Source organism: Phalacrocorax carbo, chromosome 11, assembly GCF_963921805.1.
Source record: "Phalacrocorax carbo chromosome 11, bPhaCar2.1, whole genome shotgun sequence".
Lineage (NCBI taxonomy): Eukaryota > Metazoa > Chordata > Aves > Suliformes > Phalacrocoracidae > Phalacrocorax > Phalacrocorax carbo.
The window spans coordinates 2,163,458-2,185,726 of NC_087523.1; the positions used below are offsets into that span (position 1 = coordinate 2,163,458).

The 22,269-nt window shown below is 40.7% G+C and overlaps 1 protein-coding gene across 5 annotated transcripts in view; it reads right to left on the minus strand.

Annotated features, from left to right (window-relative positions):
- The window catches only part of LOC104039347 (fibronectin type-III domain-containing protein 3a), a 49,410-nt gene that overhangs the window by 7,806 nt on the left and 19,335 nt on the right, over positions 1-22,269 (minus strand). For all 5 annotated transcript variants that reach the window (XM_064462826.1, XM_064462827.1, XM_064462829.1 and 2 more), the window contains 17 exons: positions 18,078-18,153; positions 16,767-16,843; positions 12,683-12,914; positions 10,946-11,218; positions 9,505-9,560; positions 8,159-8,313; positions 7,820-7,879; positions 5,628-5,766; positions 4,510-4,563; positions 3,708-3,829; positions 3,445-3,619; positions 3,123-3,209; positions 2,668-2,806; positions 2,040-2,108; positions 1,674-1,792; positions 1,462-1,567; positions 677-852 (listed from right to left, as the gene is read on the minus strand). In XM_064462826.1, the coding sequence (XP_064318896.1) occupies positions 677-852; positions 1,462-1,567; positions 1,674-1,792; positions 2,040-2,108; positions 2,668-2,806; positions 3,123-3,209; positions 3,445-3,619; positions 3,708-3,829; positions 4,510-4,563; positions 5,628-5,766; positions 7,820-7,879; positions 8,159-8,313; positions 9,505-9,560; positions 10,946-11,218; positions 12,683-12,914; positions 16,767-16,843; positions 18,078-18,153 (2,115 nt within the window). The remainder of the gene's footprint in view (positions 1-676; positions 853-1,461; positions 1,568-1,673; positions 1,793-2,039; positions 2,109-2,667; positions 2,807-3,122; positions 3,210-3,444; positions 3,620-3,707; positions 3,830-4,509; positions 4,564-5,627; positions 5,767-7,819; positions 7,880-8,158; positions 8,314-9,504; positions 9,561-10,945; positions 11,219-12,682; positions 12,915-16,766; positions 16,844-18,077; positions 18,154-22,269) is intronic.

A 22,269-nucleotide genomic window follows, 5' to 3' on the forward strand; every position in this document is an offset into this window, starting at 1 on the left:
CACCATTTAAAATTCCCTTCAGGTAGTTTACTCTATAAACTGGCCCTGTGTCTCCTGGAGACCTGTAATCCTCCCACTAACTCCCAGTGCTACGGTTTTGCAACTCCTCCTTCCCCTGTAGTCAGGATCTGGCTTCCAGAAGCAGCTGGGTCATGTTTTAGACAGACTTTTACGCAACCAACATTTATCCCGACTTTTTTCAAACCTGGCGTTATTTGAACACACCCCTCCCTACACAACGCTATTCCCGCCCCACCAATCCGCGGAGCCCGCGCTGACTGTAACACACCAGGCAATTTCTTAAGGCACGAGCATTAAGCGGTTATTCACAGCCAGAAATGTAGGGGTCAAAGAAATGACTAAAAGTAGTAAGAGAATGTCTGGCACTAGCTTTGTACTAGTTACCTTTGGAACTGACAGCAATCCACTAAACAACAGAAATGCAACACACAGCGAACATCCCCTTAAAGGGCCGGGGACGTTCAGTCCTTCTTTCAGCCCTCATTTACTGAATCTTCTTTAAATTCTACTTGTTTTATGCTGGAAGTCATTTTGCCCCTTCAACAGAACTACGACAGAACATAGAAGCTACAAAATATCAACAGGCTTCCAAGACAACAGTATCATTACTCTCTTGTGTAAAAAACAAATATTTGCCCGTTAGCACATTGGTTACCCCAACTTTATTTGCTGCTCGTATCCAGAAGCCATATGTTCTCCCTGGAAGTAGATTGTTTACTACACATTCAGCTGCTGGACCCTGATACACTTGTTTGCGTTCATCTTGTTCAGAGTTTGCCATCTCTACAATATATTCTGTAATCTCGGAACCTCCATCTACAGATGGTGGGCCTATGAAATAAAAAGAGATTTTTTTTTTCCCCTATTAATTTCACATAGCACATTTTCTTTTAAATAGTTTCTAATCATCCTTCAAGCTAAAAGTTGAATCAGATGAATTCTAAAAGTTAGAGTGCAGGCTTTTATCATATACCTAAGCAAAAACACTTCACGAAGCTTGCTTTTCCCCGCCCGGATACCTACTACTTTAAGATGGCCATAATCAGGTTTTTTCCAGGTATTTTCCATATATTTCCTTCAAAAACCAGTGTATCATCATTACTTTTTTATTGTCTCCTTTACTAAGACAGAAAATGAAAAAAGGATGGTTGGTTTTTCAATTGCCAAACACGTGCCAGTAACGAGGCAGTCGGCAAGCCTTCTCACTGGAAGATACTTATTTCTGCTTCCCTCTCACCACATCGTTGCACACGCACGCATCACCAAATCAGAGGTGGTTAGCAAGCTTTAGTCTTCCTGAAAAACCCCTACGGACATGGACTACATCCGTATATATTCCCCTCCCTGCCCCCTCTCCCCCCAGGAGTTCTACAGATGTTTCATTTTTGTTCTGACGTTTAAAATCAGAGAAGTATTTTGCTCAGAAGCACTGGAGCTTACCCCACTGTAAAGTGATTTCCTTGGGCTTAGCTTTGCCTGCCAGGCACGGAGCGTGACACGGTCCAGGAGGAACAGCTGATGTTGTAACAGTCATAACATCAGAAGCCTAGCAGTAACACATGTTATTTCAGAGCGGAAACACAATCCAACATTTCACTAAAACAAGAGTCAGAAATGGTTTTTGGAAGCAAATTTGTTCTCATTTTTCTCACCTGGCTTTCACCACCTTTGCTGACACAGTAAACTCTCATTCTGTACGAGGTGCCAGGCTTGAGATGGTCACACACGTGTTCTCTCTGGGAACCGCTGTATATAGTGTCCCATTTACTTCCTGAGGAAAGAAAGAAAATACTTTACGCTACAAAACTTTTGCAAAGATCAACCTTGAAAATTCTCTCACACAATTACTAATTAAGAGCTAATCGAGCCACAGAATCCAGTTTGATCAATTCTGCGAAGAACATGTACAACACAACATACGCACGTGAGAACAGAACAGTAATCGCCGGAGCGATGAGTAGTGAATCCGCACGCTGGATTAGCACACAAGCTGAATTAGGACAGAGGTGACTGCTTACCAGCTGACGTCTCTGAGATTTCCAAAAAGTATTTAGTAATGTCTGATCCTCCATTATCTTTGGGTGGTTCTGAAAGAGATCGATATCTTAAAATAAATTATAGAGGATTTAAAAACAACGCGTTACTCTGCTATCAGCTTTTTCAGAGAACAGATTCATTCACTGTGGTATATGTTCGAGTAGAAAACTCAAGTCCAGCAGAAAACAGCATACTTCTATATTCACAATACGTTTTCCAGAAAACCAGGGCTTTTTATTATTAATCGTGATTATGCCAGGAAGAAGAGTAACTAGGAAAATACTGCCAATTTCAGGCATCGTCTTTTTTTTTTTTTTTAACAGCACGTGAAAATTACTGAAGCATCACAGTAAATCTAGAGGCTATTATGACAGCCAGTAACATTGACTGCTTCTCTAAAATAAACAGAGAGAGACACTACTTTTGTGGTACAGCCCCCAAACAAAGCAAGCTGCAATGTTTTGGTAACGCTAGCTACTTCTCCCGCAATAATGGTCTCTGCAGAGACCAATAACGAGCCAGAGTTTGCCTGTTTTTCAGTCTGCATTACTGAGCGACCGCACGTGTGGAAGCGGCACTGGAACGCAGCCATAACGGAAGGTAACCTACCCCAGGTCACTTTCACACTGTGCGAATGGATCTTGCCCTTCACGGTTGGTTTACTTGGTGGTCCAGGTTTGTCAGGATCGGTGCTGTGCTCTACCACCTCACTAGGGCTACTTTTTCCTTCATTGTTGTAGGCAAAGAGCTGTTTCAGGAATGAATGGAATATATAATCACAATGCTTGATGTAACGACACCCCGCTGATTTGTAATGTACCTCCATCAAAAAAACCAACCCAAACCCACATACCCAAAAAGACAGCAATTTCAAAGAAAACAGAATTAGCTAGTGCAAAAAATCTGATGTGTATTATGACTTCACCAAAAACTCTCCTAACAACAGAAGTACCGCAGGTAATTTTCCGCTGTCTCCATAGAAAGTGTCTTAGCTGTACGAAAATGCTCAAACTCCAGAAAAGCATACAGTCATCATTTAGTTAGAAACAAAATATAGTACAAACCCTAAACTTATAGGACGTACTCCTCCTAAGATTTCTTAAAGTGCATGAGAGTTCATCTCCGTTGTACTGCGGTTGGAACCCATAACCCTGTGAAGGAGGGAAAATAAGAACAAAACGCAGTCACTAATTTTCCACGGTAAAACAAAAAGCAGATCAGATCAAATATTTTTTCAAATTGAACTTCATCTTTGTTTCACTAATACTCGCCAACTGTTGCAGTATTTTGCATCGTTTTATTCAAAAGTAAAAGCGAGAGTTAGTTTTTTACTTAAGCGCTGCTGCGTATCAGGCTTTCGCACGTATAACAAAACCCAGCACTTACGGAACCTTCTTCTTCCATGTCTAAACTGTAAATGAGAGCGTCATCTGAAGACACGCCGCTAGGTGGGCTCCACTTTACTGACAGCCAGGTCACTCCTGCTTCAACGAGCACCGGGGGCGGCGGGGCTGGTGGGACAATTCCCGCTGTATAGTACGTCACTGTCTCGCTGAAACCACTGCAAAAATATTTAAAAAAACCAAATATATTAATGACAGCAGACGTAGTTGATGAGAGAATAAGTGATAATACATTGTGTTCATTACCTCATTCCAATGTCATTTTTAGCAGCTAATCTGAGTGAATATTTTGTAGAAGGAGAAAGTTTGGTAAGTTTATACTGCTTCAGGTGCCCGTAGTAGCATTCTTTGAAGGGTCCATTCTTCCCCTGTAAAAAAAAAAAAAAAAAAAGAGAACCACCTGAATAACTTCTTGCACGCCAACTGTATGTTCCCTGCTAAGGTCAACTTCTTCACTCTGAATTTTCCTAAATTTCATTTCACTAATTTAATAACAATTAAAGAAAAATGAGTAAGCCTAAAGAACATAAGCTAATGTCATCATGGTCATACTGAGTCTGCTGACAACAATCCCCAGCGTTCTTGCTAATAAAACCTCATTTTGATTGAGCTATCTGTTGAGTTTTTGGCACTGTAGATTTGACAAAATGGTAACAAACGGCTGCAGTTGAAAACAAAACACATTTGTGAAGTTTTTATCACTTTGGAATACATTTCGGTGAGAAGTTCAAAGCTGAGCGGTATTTGTGACAGCTACCAAAGATACAAGCCAAACTCATCCATTTAAACGGAGCACAAGAATTAAAGATGCTGTGAAGAGCCAAATGAGGGAGTTTTACACTGTCCTCTCAGAGGATCTGAAAGGACTGTCTACTTGAATTGCTGCAATACCAGTCATTTGGTTCAAGCTCTTTAATCACCTTGTCCCTTTAAAACTGTCTGGACAGCTGCGCTGAAAATAGCTGATGTACCTAAGCAAAAAGTATTTTTAAGTATAATTGGTCTACAGATGTCATTATGATTTGTTTTGCACAAGAAAAGGGCTTACCTCATCCCATTCTAAAAGAAAATTAGTTATTTTGGAACCATTGTCATTTGAGGACTGAAAATAAAGAAACAATGAAAGAAGTTAAAATCAAACAGTTCTGCTTTTAGAAATATTTTTGCACATAAAAAAACCATTTTAACAATTGAATATAACACTCTCCAACTGCCTTTTATAACGAAGTATTTTGCATAAAGCTGAAAGGAATATGCAGCAGGCACACAGAACAGCCCTCCTCTCCCACAAACACACTTGTGATCACCTGGAACTCCACTGTGGGCACAGACACACACATTCAGTAAAGTCAGTCAGAAAGGGTAAAAACTAGCAGCTATTTTAACTAGTTTAATTCCCCGCTCCTGATGGCTCTCCAGGCCACAAGACTACTCCTCTGGTTTAGAACAGGATTCTTGCTGGTTTAGAATACGAGCTTATGAATAGTTTTATGAATAATGCAAATTACATTCTTACAGCTTTTTCCCTTGTGTCCTTGCACTGTGTGTTCAGCAACTGAGCACCGTAAGCGTTGAGGTGCACACCATTTGCGTTTGTTACGACATATGAATTGGGAACAACCTTTAATTAGTTAAATTATTTGTATAATCTGTATTCAGAAAGTAAAGTCATTTAGCTATAAACCATTTCCAGGTAAAATCGTAGACATAAGAAAAACATGAAGAGACAAGAAAACAGTTACCAGCAAGTCTGCACAGATACTGTATGCGTTCAAAACTCAAACAGTTAAATCTCCAAACTAGCCAAAGAAGTTCACTACGCCCCGGTTAGAATGAGGCCGCTGAATTATAATGTTACATTTCATCTGTTTATCACCCAGGAACCCCAAATGAAAATAGAAATGCTGGATCCTTTCCTATGCTGCCAGTTCAGAACAGAACTGTCCTACTGATTATTTCATACTCGGAGAGATCTGCTACCAACTCAATCACACTAAAGCCACATGCAAGAAACTAAGCAAGCGGTGAAAGGAAGAGGAAGAAACAATCACGATGTCAGTTATCAGTCTTAACTGAGCAACTTAAAAGCCAACACCTAAAGTACACACTAAATTATCGACAAAGCTAATTTAGACATACCATACACAAACACATCGGACTGCTTACCTTCCACTGCAAACTCAGGCTGTTTTTGGTTCGGTTAGTTAGCTTCGGTGCAGCCGGACAGTCTGGCTCACAGCTTTCTGTAGTGAAACTCACTAACTCTGAAATGGATTCTTTTATGGAACTGCTGGTTGCTGAAACTCTGAAGAAAGGACAATTACTTATGTTGCTATTGCATTAAAAGTTGAAAACTTAAGGAAAGTGTTGACAGCTTTAGAAACGCAATTAATCACAAGAAGTGGTTACAGCAACAGGACCAGCCTGCTCACGTTAGAGAATCATGGAATAGAATCACAGAGTTGTTAAGGTTGGAAAAGACCTCTAAGATCATGAAGTCCAACCCCCAACCAGCACCCCCAGGCCTCCTGAACCATGTCCCCAGCTGCCACATCAACATGTTTTTTGAACCCCCCCAGGGACGGTGACTCCCCCACCTCTCGGGGCAGCCTGTGCCCAGGGCCTGACCGCTCTGGCAGGGAAGACGTTTTCCCTCATCTCCAACCTAAACCTCCCCTGACGCAGCCTGAGGCCGTTCCCTCTCGCCCTGTCACTGGTGACTTGGGAGCAGAGACCAGCCCCCCCCTCACTCCAGCCCCTCTCAGGCAGCTGCAGAGAGCGAGAAGGGCTCCCCTCAGCCCCCTCTTCTCCAGGCTAAACCCCCCCAGCCCCCTCAGCCGCCCCCCAGCACACTTGTGCTCCAGACCCTGCCCCAGCCCCGCTGCCCTTCTCTGGACACGCTCCAGCCCCTCAAGGCCCTTCTTGTCCCGAGGGGCCCAAACCTGAGCCCAGCATTCGAGGTGGGGCCTCCCCAGTGCCAAGCACAGGGGGACAATTAATAGGAAACAAGCACCCAATCACTCTTCTTTCAGATCATCTATTCCAAAAGACAATTTCATGCCTCTTCATTCAGGAAGAAATAAAAAGAAGCAAGTTCATGATGTTGCTCCGGGTTCTAGTAACCGATACTCACGTCCTAAGAAACACCACTATCTGTTCTGTGTCCTGGGAGACAGAGCACTCTGACAGAGTAGTGTGATGGAGATCACTTACTGATCTTTAAGACTCCCATTTGGCACCCTTCAGTTACTTTACAGTTACTGTCTACCACAGTGCAGGTATTTTAGTGATGAAATACACACGGGAGGCATGATGAAAACTATAGCAAGCATTATGGTAACAGAACACCTGACTTGAAATTAACCTTTTGCTAAAAAAGACCTTGAGATTCAAATACAGACGACACTTGTGCAAGAGTACGGATACTAAAATGGGGGAAATCAGCTGGTGAGGCAATAAAGCCACTGTTCAAATGGGACAGAACCTCTAGAGCAGCCACATTCATTTATGTTTGTTTTTGGAGAGCAATGACTTGACTGATTTTTCACAAATACCGTCTGTCTTATCAAGTGACTTGTAGGTAGAAGAAAGGTGCCTTGCACGGAAAGCAACACCACGAACCAAACAGACGCTGTGCTACACTGTGCTAGTGGAGCTGCGCTGAGTCTTTAACACACTCGGAACCCTCCTGCAGTTTAAGAATAGGAGCGTGCTTCAGGAAGTCTTAAAACTCGCCTCCTTCCGTGCCCAAGCACGGAGGCGCGCTCTCCTGCTACTGGATCACAGTGTTCTGCCGCTTGTTTAACCAGCTTGTCTTTTCCCTGACCAGTTAAACACCTTCTCCAGTAACGCTTATTTACTCTGTGGGGCAATTCTTGATGTCACATCTTGTTCCCTTGAAACACAACATCTAACTTCTCCCCATTTCAACTTCCCTTCTTGCACTGCCACAGAAGCCTGCAGTTTAGAGAATTAACTTCACAAATCAAGCTGACAGGTCAGACTTGCAAATCCATGTTCAAGGCCAAACTATTTTATTTGCTGCTGCCTTCAGCCTACAAGAGTCTCTTCGACTGAGTCCTGTCTTATTGTTCTAAAAAATACCAACTGGGGATAACTTAAAGTTTCTATTTGAGAAACAAAGAGACGGAAGATAGTGGGGAAGAAAACGAGGTGACGTTTCTACGAAATCAGAGGATAAGTGGGAATTTAGATAGTGACGGTGGCGTCCATAGCTATGATATTTTTGCAGAATGCTCCCCAGGTTGTTTGTGATCCCACCTTTTTCAAGAAGCCACAATAATTTTGTAATTAACACATCAACAAAAGCATGAAGTATTTTGTTCTCACCAACATACCTGGCATGATAATCAGTTGCTGGTCTGAGATCAGGAAGTGTAATTGTTAATTCTTCCCCACTGTGAAAAGGAGGGGGGGAGAAAAAAACAAAGAAAAGAGTTGCAGCTTTTCCTAATACTTTAAAGGAAAAAAGCTTATTGAAAAGCAAAACCATGTAGCGCACATTTAATTCTCACGTTTTCCATTGTCCATGTAACTCTTAGCGATATTACTTAAAATTTATTTCATGTGAAGTAGGTAGGTCTGCAAGTCAACAAACAGCTCCTGATAGAGAGATTGCTGATTGGTTAATGTTTTTAAACATCGGTATTGTGCTTAAATGAAGAAACTAAACTTACACATAGACAGATTTAAATTTTCCATTTTTACCACTGTTGGATATTGCTACTTCAAATGTAAATGCTGCTGGACTATGACTATGGCTCTCTCCATTCTGTGAACTAACTGGGAGATTCCAGGACAGAACGGCTGATCTTGCTTGTATATCAGAAACCTATTAAAAGCATAAATAATGCAAGTAAGTTTGCTTTCTGTAATAAAAGGTATATTAGTCAATAACATGGTGTTGCTAGTTTGCCTATGAAGTTCCTCGCTGGAGGAATTCTTTACCTTTGTAGTGGAAATATCGAGTCATCATTTGAATTTAAATTATTTCCTCTTTTCACTTCTAAAATACCATATTAACGGATTTCCCTTCAAACACTCCACACATGTACAGGCACACTACATTGTCTCAGCGTACAAAGAGAAATCTTCTATTTCACCTGCACTGTCTGCGTCACTCATTTGGAGCAAATTTTCAGATTTGGAGTCTTGAACGCTGACACCAGATCTTAGTTAGGCACCGTCACATTGCCTAACTTTCTAACTCTATTACAACTCCCTGACACATAATCTTAATATTTAACCACTAAGCTATAGGATAGCAAGAGGCTCTGATTTTAAGTGCTCACGACTAAAATTGTTGGTCTAAGTTTTTTTGCTGCTTAATTCCCAGACTCCAAATTTCCTCTGACAAAGCCAACACAGCCTCCCATTAGCATTAAGTACAGATGTCAGAAGCAGCAGTGAAAAAATACTACCGTAACAAAGAATAGCTAGAAAGCTGGAGCAGAATATGACCCACGCTTACTGTATAGCCAATGCAAAGAGGAGTTTCATTAAGCATGCTCGAGATCAAAAATATCAGCAGTTTTAGCCTTTAGACATTTAAATTAACACCACCGGACTCCAACTTCCTAAATTGGTCTGTAAATACTCAAATATTTGCTCCAATTCCTACACATAGCATAAGATGATGATCTTTTATTGTAAATTCTATTCCAAATATTCTTAAATCCTCTACGCTGAACAAAGGATGGTTCCAAGAGTGGACAGACTTCTGTTAGTTTAGTACGCCCTTGGTCTGCAAGGTACTAAAGCCCTGCATACACTAGACAACTTCAACAGTGGACACATTCTTGGCTTACAGACTGGGAAACTGAGTCAGGCATTTTCAGAAAGTTGAGAAACTGTGGGTTTCCATAGCATGGCTGCCCTTTCCCAGCTATAAACTCTGACAACTAAAATAAATTTTCTCTATTAAATAAACCATTAAGAAAAAAAGAAGAGATCAATAAGACACATGTTATTTTACAGAAAGTATATGCACAGAAAATAATGGTATTTTAAGGACAATACTTACAACTGGCTTGCCAATGCTCAAGTGAGTATCACATTTCTTGGATTCAGTGTCAGATTCTGAAATTTCAAATACACAACAGATTACCGAAAACTCCAAGAGTAAACCAGTCTGTTACAAAAATGCCACCACAAGATGGAGTTCGCCTCGTTAAGAGTTTAACAATAGTACTTATTGTGCAAAGTTCATTTCCTCTGTTTGTTTTGGCTGCGTGAGAGGTAGAAACACGAACTACCCAAAACTAACAGTGTTACAAAACCCCTTTTAGTACATCCTGCACAAAGGGTATATTTTCTGAATCTGAGCATACATGGGTTTTCTTTGACAACACAAACACATTCTTCCAAAACAGAAAGGTGTTGAAAAATGACAATAAGATCTTCTCTCTCTATTGGGTGTGCTTTCCCTGAATTTCTATTGCAAAACACTTGGTCTAGGCATAATTTGGGAGAAGCCTGATCAAAACTGCACATGAAAAATACCTACAGGTACCAAAAGGGTTACATCTGTAAACTGACCGCTACCTTTGCAATCGTCCATGTCCAACAAGTCAGGCTGCTATTCTGCCCACAAATAAAAACTTTTTTCCCTCCAATAAATTTGTATTAAGACAAATCTTTAATCCAGTGTATTTCTCATCCTTGAAACAAGTTGAATAGAAGCTTCCACCTCTACTTGCTTCCCAACACACAATGTCAGATTTCTCTTTTATTTCCCTAACTGAAGAGTTAAATACAGCAGTGACACAGATGAGGATCACACCTTGCAGCCTAACAAGACCTCTTAAATTAAGACACACACACACAAAACACTAAAAGATGCACAAGTCATTTAAGGAATCATGATAAGGAACTGCGTTTCAGCGACACTGTTTCAAACCAACAACAGAGACAAAGCTATCGTACACAAGGTATTTCCGTATATGGATGTATATAGCCACAAGCTATTAAAAAGCTCAAACGTCCCTTGGAGCAATATCATGCACTGAACTGAAATTAGAGCTGATCAAACAACAACCTGGACAGACAGTTGTTCAAACTTTCCTATTTCTGGAAGTGTTAATTAACTCCTGGATATCTGAAAAGTACCGCAAAGAATGGCACCAGAAGCCTTTTGTGGAAGTACCCACAGGTCATCCCCGCTTGACTACTGATCAGTCCCAGGTCAGAAAAAGCAGAGAACTAAACAAAAGGTTTAAAATTAAATCTTCCTGAAGGCCTTATTTGAAAAATCTCAAGTGAACAAACTTGACATTCCTATGATTTCTAGAGGGGGGGGGGGAAAATCTAAACATAACAAAAAGTATTTCAAGGCTTTCTCTACGCCTGAGTAGCCAAAGAAATCTACACATTCATTTTTTTCAGAAACTATTTTGCGGTGGACTTAGAGCATCTTCTGTTCCAAAAGAATCTCGATTTTTTTTTACCCTTTCAACGCAACCTACCTCCCATCTCTGCATCTGGGCTGCCCTTTGTTTTTCCTATCTGCTTCTGCTTTAGTTGTCCTCCTGCCCCTTGCTGTCCCTTTCCATTTCCATTCTGAATTGTTGCATTGGAAGAATTAACAACTTTATGTGGTGAAGATGGAGGACTGTTAAGTTTATTGTTAGTATGACCACTAGCTTGTCTGTCTTTTAGTCTTTTCTTCAGGTGTTCTTGCATTTTGAGGCTCCTTTCATCTCGCTGAATGAAGTTTGTCCTTCCATGAGAACGAGGTTCTGCAAAGAAACAACTTATTTCATTATTCAGGACAATTTGATATCTGAGAAACGCTCTGTAAGTTAGAAGAGTAACCAGAACTTGAAAACCCGTGGAAGTTCACTGCGCTTGCTTTGCCAGCCCGTAGGTTCATGGAGCTGCAGGGCTCGCATAACGTCAGCTTGGTGCATCCAAAGCCCCCAGGAGTTTCACGGGTGACACGCGGGTGTCTCTGGGCAGCAGAGCAACATGCTCTGACAAGAAACGCGCACGTATCGCACTGCTGACTGGCAGAGCTTCGCCAGGCTTTGGGAACCTCGCCTGAGAAAGGGTTTATGGATTGGGCTCAAATCAGTGTATGTGCATAAGGATCAGGTAGTAGTAGAAAAATGCACCTGGAGGTGTAATTCTTGTTATTACCTATAAAATACAATATTCCTATTTAGCTCATGTCCAAATTGTTGATTTTTTTTTCTTTTTCTTAAACTTTATTTTTGATCACTTGTTGAGTTTAGGGTTTGGAGGGGTTTTCTCTGTTTTTGTGGGTTTTTTGGTAAATGTATTTCTTCAGGCTTTTCTCTTTTGTTAGCTGCTCAAGATTATGCCTTGCACTTGCCTTTCTTCCCCAATATAGCCATACATTTACATTTTCAAAAAAGTGTAAGCAAATTCAAGACCCAAACTAACTTTTAAAAACATAGCTTGGGTGCTACTGATTATTTCACCCTAGACATGATCCAAAATAGCTTCATTACCAATTTAAGCTTGAGAGAGAGATAGTGAATAGTCTAATATTATTACATAGCTTAATTTCTTTCTGTGTTAAACGCTTGTTTATATAATAAGTCTTACGGCCTGGTTTAATTCAGCAGTGATCCCAGCCCTCCTCTGAAGTACTGCTTCATTCAGTTTTTAAATACAGCGTGGACTTGCACTTCACCCTCCAGCATGGATTACTATGGGTTTTGTTTAAGTATGTTATTTTTATTTTCTTTCCAGTCATATTTGGACTCTGTCTAGCCAAAAAAATACATTAATGTACCAAATCAAATGCATTTTCAAAAAACTTCATGCCAAGGCTGTGACAAAAGGCAGCAGTTTTGGAGACCACAATTTTAGACAAAGGTAGAAGCAATCATTGTGGCATTTACTGTAACAAAAGTAAGGATCCACGAACAATACACACTGTATTAAGACACTTCTAGGTTAGTGCTTTTGTATTAAATCCTTAAAAACAGAACAGCAGAAGATTTAAGCTCTATACAGTGGTATTTCGCACGTGTGGAGTGCCTTCAGACCAGGCTCCACGATACCTTATACACAAGCATATTTTAAGACACCCCATAAACACACATAAGGCTCAGGGAGTCTAATAAGTAGCACCAAAATCACAGAGGCACGTGAAAGAGCTACTGACAGACCTCGGCTGTCTCAATTTAAATGCACCGAGTGAAAGGCCTTCTCGTGTATTTAAACACTCTCACCTTGTTCTTGAAAAACGTGTGGTGGTGGATGCTGGTGAATGAACTGGGGCGGTAGCTCTCCCGTCCCGGGAACCGGAGGGTACACTGGGTGAGGCGGGTGGGGAAGCAAAGCATGGTGATGATGCAGGTAATGTGGCACATGGGGAGGAGGAGGAGGAGGATGCATGGAAGGATGGAATTCAGCCGAGTGTGGCAACACCACCACTTTACGAACTCCATTTTCTTCCACCACCTGTTATGCAATGTAAGAAATGAAACATCAGTACAAAACCAGTCTTGTAAATATTGTATATTTACTAAAGAATCTCTATGCCAAAGTTCACACCCACAATCAGACAGTCACAGACATGCACAAAGAAATGAATCCCAGTGGAAACCCAGCCTATGTTACTGGAAGAAACTGGAGTTTGTGGCAGCCAGCTTTAAGAAGCTGAGGCCCACACGCTGAAGTGCTGAGCAATCTATAGTTTATGAATAACGTATGTATTCTTTTAAACAAGTAACGTGAATTGATCGGGGGGTAATTCCCAGTCGACTTGTAACTACAGTCAGAAGAACCGCGTCAGACCACATCCTGACTGACAGCGCTATCGGATGTACAAGCCACTGCACGCCGTCGGATTTGTGGTGCACGTCTGCCTACACGTTCCTTGCCTCTGGCAAGCACAAAGCATCGCAAGTCAGCTCTGCTGTCTTGTACTACGATCCAACCCAACTCAAATGTCAAAACATTTCATGTTTGCCACAGGCTAAGAAAATTCAGACAAGGAACCTGTCTGTGTGTCTGAACTCTAGGATAAAAGGGTGCCGAGACAGCGCATGCATATGTATGCACAGGCACGCTTTTAAGCCTGTGTCCTAAACTGGCAGTGCACAGGCTCATTCTGGAGTCTAATTCTGCCAACGTGAAATACTTTTATATCTCCATGCATTGCTTTTCCTACAGTAAATTTAAAATACATTAACGCTTTATACCATAACACTTCTCCAAATCTTAAAACTGAGAAGAGACTTTGGGCAGGACACGGGTTTTAGAAGGCAAGGTCAAGAAATAACACCAGGGTGGGATTCACAAAAAGTCATATTAAAAAAAAAAAACCAATGACACTGAGGTAAAACAAGGCCCAGTTAGTCTCATCTTTAAGGCACGTGGAACAGACAACCAGAGGCAGAGGTTTATGGGGTTCTTTCTCCAGGTAGGGTTCACAGTAGAGGGAGAGGACATCTACACCGGTGCGTTGTCACTGTGGCTACAGTCCATTCTGCTTACTGAGGGATTACGTTTTCAGCACCTACAGTTCTGACGGGGTCAAAGGCTTCCGAGTTGAGCATCAGAGAAGTCACCTGGTCATACTCCAGTTTGTTTCTTCTGCCACAATACAGAAGTCCACTGGCATAACATTCAGACTGTATTGAATGCAAAGTCTGACTCAGAAGCAAACTACATTGTCTTAAATGCCATTTAAAGGCAGGCAACAAATCAGTTGTTTTCTCCCTCAAATAATTGAACAGGTGTGAGCAATGTAACTGGGGGAAAAAATAGTGACAGAAAAATATTCAATATTAAAGGCAAACTGACACTTCAAAACTAATCAAGTCTCAGTAGGAAAATGAGGCATTTTTCTTAGATTGGTTTAAAATTAGCCTGCAGCTTTGTGTTTCCTTCCTTCTACATCAGTCATCTCCTCCTAGTTGCATTTTAAAAGCGCAGAACACAAACGCTGTTAGGCAGGGCTGTACAGTGCTTTGGTATTAACAGAGATGGATCCTGTAGTCAGCAGAAAATATTATCCGTGGATGCAAGTGGGGGGCGCGTTCCAGCTGCAGGCTGGCATGCAAAACCGAGATGCAAAAAAGATGGTTTTTTTAAAAAATGCAATCGGTAAAGTAAATAATACAAAATAAAAACTGCTCTTAGACGATTTCAACTTATTTATGTAGCCCTGTTACTGAAAATGTACACAATTTATATTTTCGGGCCATTTTGAGAAAGCGCTTACACAAAAGCAGGCCATGTTTTATCCTGTTAGTTCCTTCAAGATCTCTCTCAAGCCATGTTTAGTTTGGCTATAAGAAATCACTGTAGCGTTTCCTAGTTGGCCAAAAAGGCATTACGGATGTTGAAATATTGCTTATGCCAAAAGTACATTTTTAAAAGCTCCTCAGCAAAAGATAGAGCAAACTAGCAAGAAATTATTCTTCTGAAGGGAAACAGAATGTGTCTGCTCACAAACTGCTATGACAGAATTCAGCTGTGAGATGACCTCAGAGTCAGCTGTATTATTAGGAATTCCTAACAGACTTTAAATAGAAGAAAACAAAACTACAAGGAGAAGTCACTTAAGACTAAGCTTACACTGAATCACTTCGCTTTGGAAACAACGTGGGGAGCTTTTTGGTTCATCAGTATATCTAAATGCATGACTTGAACTACGTTACACTGCTTAATATTATAACACATGCTATAACCTATACAAGTCAAAACTCAGCAAACTTTGATGGCTATGTTAACTCTAACATGTATATTAAGCAAGAACACATGGCAGCTTTGGGTAGAAGGGATACATTAATATAATACGACTTTTACAGCCTGAAGTTGCTATGTCCCTGCTATCCGCTACTGAATCAGTTCATTCTACTTAGGGCAGAAGCCAACCTAACTTATCTCTAGGTTCTGCCAGACAGTTTTGGGAACAGAAAGTTAAAGTCTCACCTGCTGACAAGATCAGTTTAAGTAACTCAAGCTCTGATTTAAAGCTGGTTTTAAACTTGTCTATCCCCATCATAATGACCAAGGGAAAACCAAACCAAACCAAGCCTCCTAGTTTCATGGGTCAGCAGACACAGAACAAATGTGTTTTTCAGTTTGTACACCTCAGCATTTGCCAGCGCTTTGCATGCTGTTTGCACTGAAGACTCAATTTCATATTGATGCATAAATTATCTGGGGGATCTTTCTTCAGGGTCTGCGTGAAAGTACCAACTTGTAATAGCAGAAGCACAATCTGCAGAGGCAGCTGTATGCAAAAAGACAAGTGCCTGAGGAACTCGAGAACGTACGCTTACAGGGTTTTCAAGACTGCTCAGAAAACTCCTGATTTTGAGCATCACTAGGAAATGAAAAACCTAATTTAAAACACTTGTATTTTAATTACTTCCCTTTAAAAATGCATTAATTTAAAAGTAAATCAAACTGGTAACTTCAAATATCTCCGATAACAGTTCAAATACCACACGCAGGTCTGATCTGCTCTGACGTAACGACGCGGAGCAGTGGAAAATCAGCGAGAATGGAAAAGTAAAGCTGGGAGAGAAGCCAGAGTCCTGCTTATTTCAGAGGCACATGTCACCAGCATTAACACTCCTCTTCACACTTCTGCTAAAACAGCAGAGTGTTTTGCTGAATGTTAAGGAGATCAGAGCTGGTAAAGAAAGGCGCATTGAAAACTTTGATAAATAGAGTTGTATTAGAATAGAAAAACCTGAATTAAGAGAAGATATTAAAAAGAAATATCTATGCAGCCCAGGAAAAAACAAGAGAGACCTAATGGATGAGAGAGGGAACGATACTGGTATATGACCCACATAACCTCACGTAAGAAACACGAGTCTCGTACCCACAGTATGCACGGGACGCGTTCGTTCTGGCGCTGCCCCAGCTATGTTCCCACCAGAGCTAAGCACCGTCCGTACTCATCAGTCCTGATGCTTAGCAGGCTGCGGTCAACTCTGTTTGTACAACCCAGGAACCTACTTTCACCCTGAAAATAGGGCTGAAGGAAAATCAAGGTGTTGATCCTATTAATGGAGCTCCGCAGACAGCCGATTCAGAGCCATCAGCTATCTTACTACAAGTGATCTTTTACTGCCTAGCAGTAGTATGAAAAAAATCCTGAAAAATAGATCAAATTTTCCTAAGTGAACAGAAGGTGAGAGAGCCTACAATAAAGTTAAATAGTTGGTAAGTTCAACGGAAAAAATGAGAAATGCTTTTAACAGCTGTTCCAGATAAAAAACCTGATAGCCTTGTTAAAAAGCCACACCCACAAACATACTGAGATATAAGAATACATTAAAAGTTTACCTGAGATACATAACCGGGAGGCACATATATAGGCGGCATCGAACCATTCGGTGACATCATAGGAACATGTGCTGGACCTGAGAAGTAACAAGGTGCCACTTTTTAAACAAGCGAGGCTTTTACAAACTCGAGACACCTATTTTTCCAAAGGTGGTGGCTCACTTTGGCGCCTGAAAAGCCAGCAACCGCACCCAACTCTGTATTTATGGAACTACTTTTAGACAAGTAGATTTAGAAGCAAGGCTTAAACTACCCAATTAAAAAGTCAGTTAGGAGAGAAACTGAAATAATTACGACTGCAAGTTTAAAAAATAAAGTGACTGTACCAAGTTTCCATCAAGAAAAATAATGCAATTTACATCACCAATGGATAACTCATTTTCACATTCAAAATACGCATTAAGTATGATTTAATAGCTTTCAGGAAGCACCCATAATTTTAGATAATATTGCTGAATGCAAGTATGGCTGTACATTTACTCTACAAAAAGCACAGATAGGTTTATTCCAACCACCACGCTTCCACAGCCAACAGTATTCCTTTAACTGTACAGAAATAAGCGCAGATAAATTTTAGTTCTTGTTTTGTGACAGTTAAAAGTCTCTAGCAACAACATTGGCACTACAGTAAAGCTGACAGCTGGCCTACCGACTGTTTTCTTTTCTTTTTTTTAAACAACAATATATTATTTTTCACATCAAGCTGAAAGAAAGTGTTCCTGTCTGGGATTTGATGAAAGCAGAATGGACACATTTTATATAATATCATTTGAAATGGTGAAAAATATTCAAAAAATGGAAGTGCTGATAAATTCAACTTGACTTACAGGAAATATTTTGACCTGACTCAGACTTGCAGTTCAGTCACTTACCCAGAAGCTAAAAAGCAGTTTGTAGCCAGACACAGAGGGTAGCAATGCTTCCCTCAAGATCAGCAGACTGCTAACGCCACTACCTTGCAGTAAAGCGAGCTCTCATGGTGTCTATTAGAGTTATTTAGATTAGTGTGGACTAAATCCCATGTAAATTCATATGCTACGAATCTCAGGAGTTATTCAAGGAGCGTTACAAGAACGGTTGAGATGCCGGCCTTTTCTAAATCAGCAGCAAAGTCTGCAGAGATGCAGCGAATCTTGGCCATCTCCCAGCACTGCCACATCTGTGCTTTAGCTACAAACTGACAAATCAGATTTATTACATTAGAGGATATATAAAAACACATGCGACATTACAGAAACAAGCGCTGGTAGCAACTCTGTGACATTTGCAGAATCAAAATCGTTGGATTCAGTACTTCAGTTTTCCCTTTACCTTGAATACATTGATAGTGTCCATCTTCAGTTCTAATTGTAAATGTTTCACCTGGGTTTACCTGTACAAGAATAACCTGTAGAAAACAAAACACAAAAGGGGCGGTTAGGTATTTTTTTTAATTTTAGAAATTACCCGGGGTGGGGGGAACTCCATCTCTTCCTTATACCCACAAGTTAGATTAAAACGATATAACTTCAGCAACCTTAGTGCAAGAGCAAGATGAGAAACACTGATGGGTAGAATGAAATTTCTTCACACTTTGGCATAAAATCATTAGTTTTGCATCATCAGTAGTTTTCTCTGATTACTACCAGAGGTGCTTCCTTTGATATCTTTAAAATAATTAACTAAGCTTTTATTTTCGCTCTGCTTTTTCTTGTTTTACTGAAACAATAAACTACCTGAGATTCAACTTGCTTTCTAAGCTTTGCCTATGAGATTATTTCAGTTTCAGGGCTAAACTGGCAAAATCAGGACTACACACACACATAAAAAAAGAAAATAAAAGGAAAAACAAATTAAAAAAAAGAGATGCTTCGCCCAAAACTCAGCCACGTTTTTTCATTGAAAGCATGCTCATATGTATTTGATGATATATTCTCTGATGCTTACTTAATGAAGCATGCAGTCCTTTGGGGTGGAAGGAGGGCAGAGGAGGTGGTAAAGCAGGTCATGCCTATGACCTCTGCTCTCCAGCTCCTGAAAGATGACGTGTATTTTCCTCACCATTTGTGTAATCCTGTAGCTGGAAAAATACAACTAACAGTGAGAGTCTGCAGGTCAGCTTGGACACGATCACGTTCACTTTCATGCAAATCAACGTGGACATCTGCCGGAATTATTCTTCAGGCTGTCTACAGCATCGTTACCCTTGTGTTGGGTAGCACAAACGATCACGCCTCATTCTACCCCGTTCACAGCACGTGCTTCAGTTTTATTGTAAGAGGAGAGCATCACCACAGGAATTCTGCACTGAGATTCTACTATATTACACCGGCACAGGTCTAATTCTCCAGTAAAATGAGGGCTTTGGCCATGGCAGAACTGCATGTTTACAGTCAAAATTCCACCCTGAATGGGGCTAGCGCGTAAAGGCAGGCCAATGCAGAACTGGAAATAATACATTTGTAAAACTAGCTATGAAACTCAAAAAGTATGATTTTCTTTCAGTTTTTATCAAAATATTCTTGTACTATTCATGAAAGGACACCTGTATCAGGTAGATGAGGCCTGAAGAGATCACCTCCCAGGCATCAACTCCCCAGGCATCTGCGCCACAGTTTCACTTCCCTCATCACTACAGATTTTATCATCTACCTTCAACACCCCCTACTTCCACTCGAACCCTTTCTTCATGTCTTAGCCACCAATGAAATAAAGAATAAACCACCAATAAAAGAAAAGACTGTTTTCTGTGATTTAGATGCCATACCCTGTATATACATCCTTTAGGGATTTTTTTCTGCCTTTTTTTGGACAAGCTGATGACTTCCGCTTGCAGTCTTTATCCATCCCTTGGCAGACCTGCTTCTGAAGGACCACTGTAAACCCCAGTCAAGCCTTATGATAAGCTGACTCCCTAAACACAGTCCTTTGTGCTTGTAATTTTCTATATTACCTTTCGAGTAATTAAAATAACTTCAGGCTCCCAAGATGCTTGCAATTCCTCCCATTTCATATCAGCTGCAGATTTACTAGGTACACCTCAATTCTATTATATTGGTCATTAACACAAAGATCACAGAAAAGATTGAGACTTAAAAAAGATCTTGTGGTCCCTCATTCAACCTTTGTGTTTTGACCAATTCCACTCACTCTTTCCAAGAGTTCGCCACGTAGCTTATGCTGGCATTAACCAATGCACGTTTCTCCAGCCAACGTTTAAGAAGGTTAAGTGCAAACGCACCCATGTTTACTGACGTTACAGCTTAGGTCTCCTGCTTCCCTCTCCCTCTGCTCTTGAGCGTGCAACTGTGGCACAGAAAGAGATTGATGTTTGCACAGATCTCTTACTTTTAAACTGCTGTGTATAAAACAAAACTCAAAGGAGCAGACTGTTAAACGCCCTTTAACACTTTTGCAGCTTCCACACGCTGCTGTATTAATCTTGGCTTTTATTTTTTAGCAGGGGCTGTAGAAGCGTATGTGAACACAGACCCTTCGCCTGTGAGCTCACAGTGCAGGAGGCAATTTTACTCAAGGTAGATGACTTGCTTCTGGACGTAAGTAAAACACCAAAAATCCCTAAAAAGGCCATCCAGCCAGTCAGTAATTTTTTTTTATGGTTCCACAAGAAGGGCAGATAATACTTTCTAAAATGGCATAATTAAAATGCTGATACTTAAGCAGACCCATCATTTCAGTACATAAGTAAATTCATGACTCCAACTCTACTGAATTTCTAGGAGTAGAGAGAGAAGTGATGTTAATCGTTTAAAGGAAACAGACAGCAATGGGCCAGCGCTGTGCCAGAGCACAAAGAACCAGGAAAGATGAGGTCTGCTGCGAACAGCAGCTGCTGGGGATGGACACTAGCAGGAGACACGACTCCATCGGCAGGTATAAAACCTCACAGCAAGTCTCATCTTCAAGGGCAAGAAAATTCCGAGGCAGGAAAAGGATCCTTTTAGAAATTCAGAGCCTCAGAACGTATCAGATCTTCGGAACACGTTGCAATTAACTGAAGTTCTCACAAACAGTTCAGGAAGCTGACTGTGTGGTGTAATCACAGGGCTGTAGAGCAGTTCAGAGGCTGGAATTTCAGGAATGCAAGGGGCCATGTCTTAGAGGAATGACTCAGTATAATTAATGAAGCAAACGCAGTTCTATCTACTTCCCACCAAGGAAAATTTCCAGGAAGCTTGAATGTTTCTGATGAGTCAATCTAAGCCACATTAGACGATAGACTAGTGCTGGGAGTCAGATATGCCAACACCTTTGTGTGTCCCACGCGACCATTTCGGAACTAGTGGCATCAACATAGTTCAAAAGCTGTTTCAAAGCACTGGTCAGCTTTTTGCTTTTATCCTCTATTCACACGCCTTCCATGGCTGAAGTTTTTTCAGAACAAGAAACACTTCCAGAAAAACTTCCAACTTACACTTTATGTGAATTGAAACTGATAAACTGGGTGCTGCATCTGCCTGTTTGAAGTGATTGGCAAAACAGCACACGTTTTATTTCTGAAACAAAAGACACAGTACCAGACTCTATAATTAGTCTATCCTCTATGGCACCAAAGAAATTGAAAAATCATCTGCATTAATAAAGCTTCTAAGTTAGTATCCTACTTAAAAGCAAGCTTTCCAATACGAGGCTGGCTCAGAAGCCTCTCCTCTCCAGAGAGAGGTGCCACAAACAAGAGCAGTGAGTGTCTCTGTTCAACACCCAAGGGATGGCAACAGGACGTGGCTGTTTATATACAGACATGCTAGAAGGGGAAACCTTGGCACATCAATATGAAATCACGTTGCCGGTCCCATGAAGATTTTCACTAGACAGACTTATTAATTATTTCCAGTATAATTCAACTATAAATCTTGGAGTCTATCAGTCTACAAAATCTACTCTCCAAATACCGGTTTCCATGCAACTAAGATGAAACTCTCTTTTTTTTAAACCTCGCCTGATTGCAAATTGTCTCCACTAGGCTCTGAAAATTTCAGTGACTGTCACCATCCTTTGAATCATTCAATAAATGCTGGTACTCTACACACTGATCTATACCAAGACATGCTATATATAAACAGAGCTATGGAGCCGGTCTCCAATTAGATCTACTTGATCTCTTCCCCTGCGTAACATGAAACACGAGCTCCTGAACAACCTCACCACTGGTCAGCATCTAAAATTTCATGTTGCTAATGCTAGAACTTCAGAACTAGCTTAAAGACTACAGCTTTACTTATTTCAAAACACAGTCACTGTACTTTTCTCTCCAAAGTCTGAAGGAAAAAAGCAGAGTAGACTTTTTTTTAAATAAAGGCTATTTTTACAAGCAAGTATACTATGATCCTTCCTCATCTGTAACAATTACACAGTAAAGGATATCTCATTTAAAACTTTTCCTCATTTATGTTCTGTCAGACCCTCAAGAATTCGTTATTATTTTGCTTTACCCTGTTTATCCACTGCACATGCAAATATGCCAAGGTCTTTGCTGTTACCCTTCAGAATCACTCACATGGCA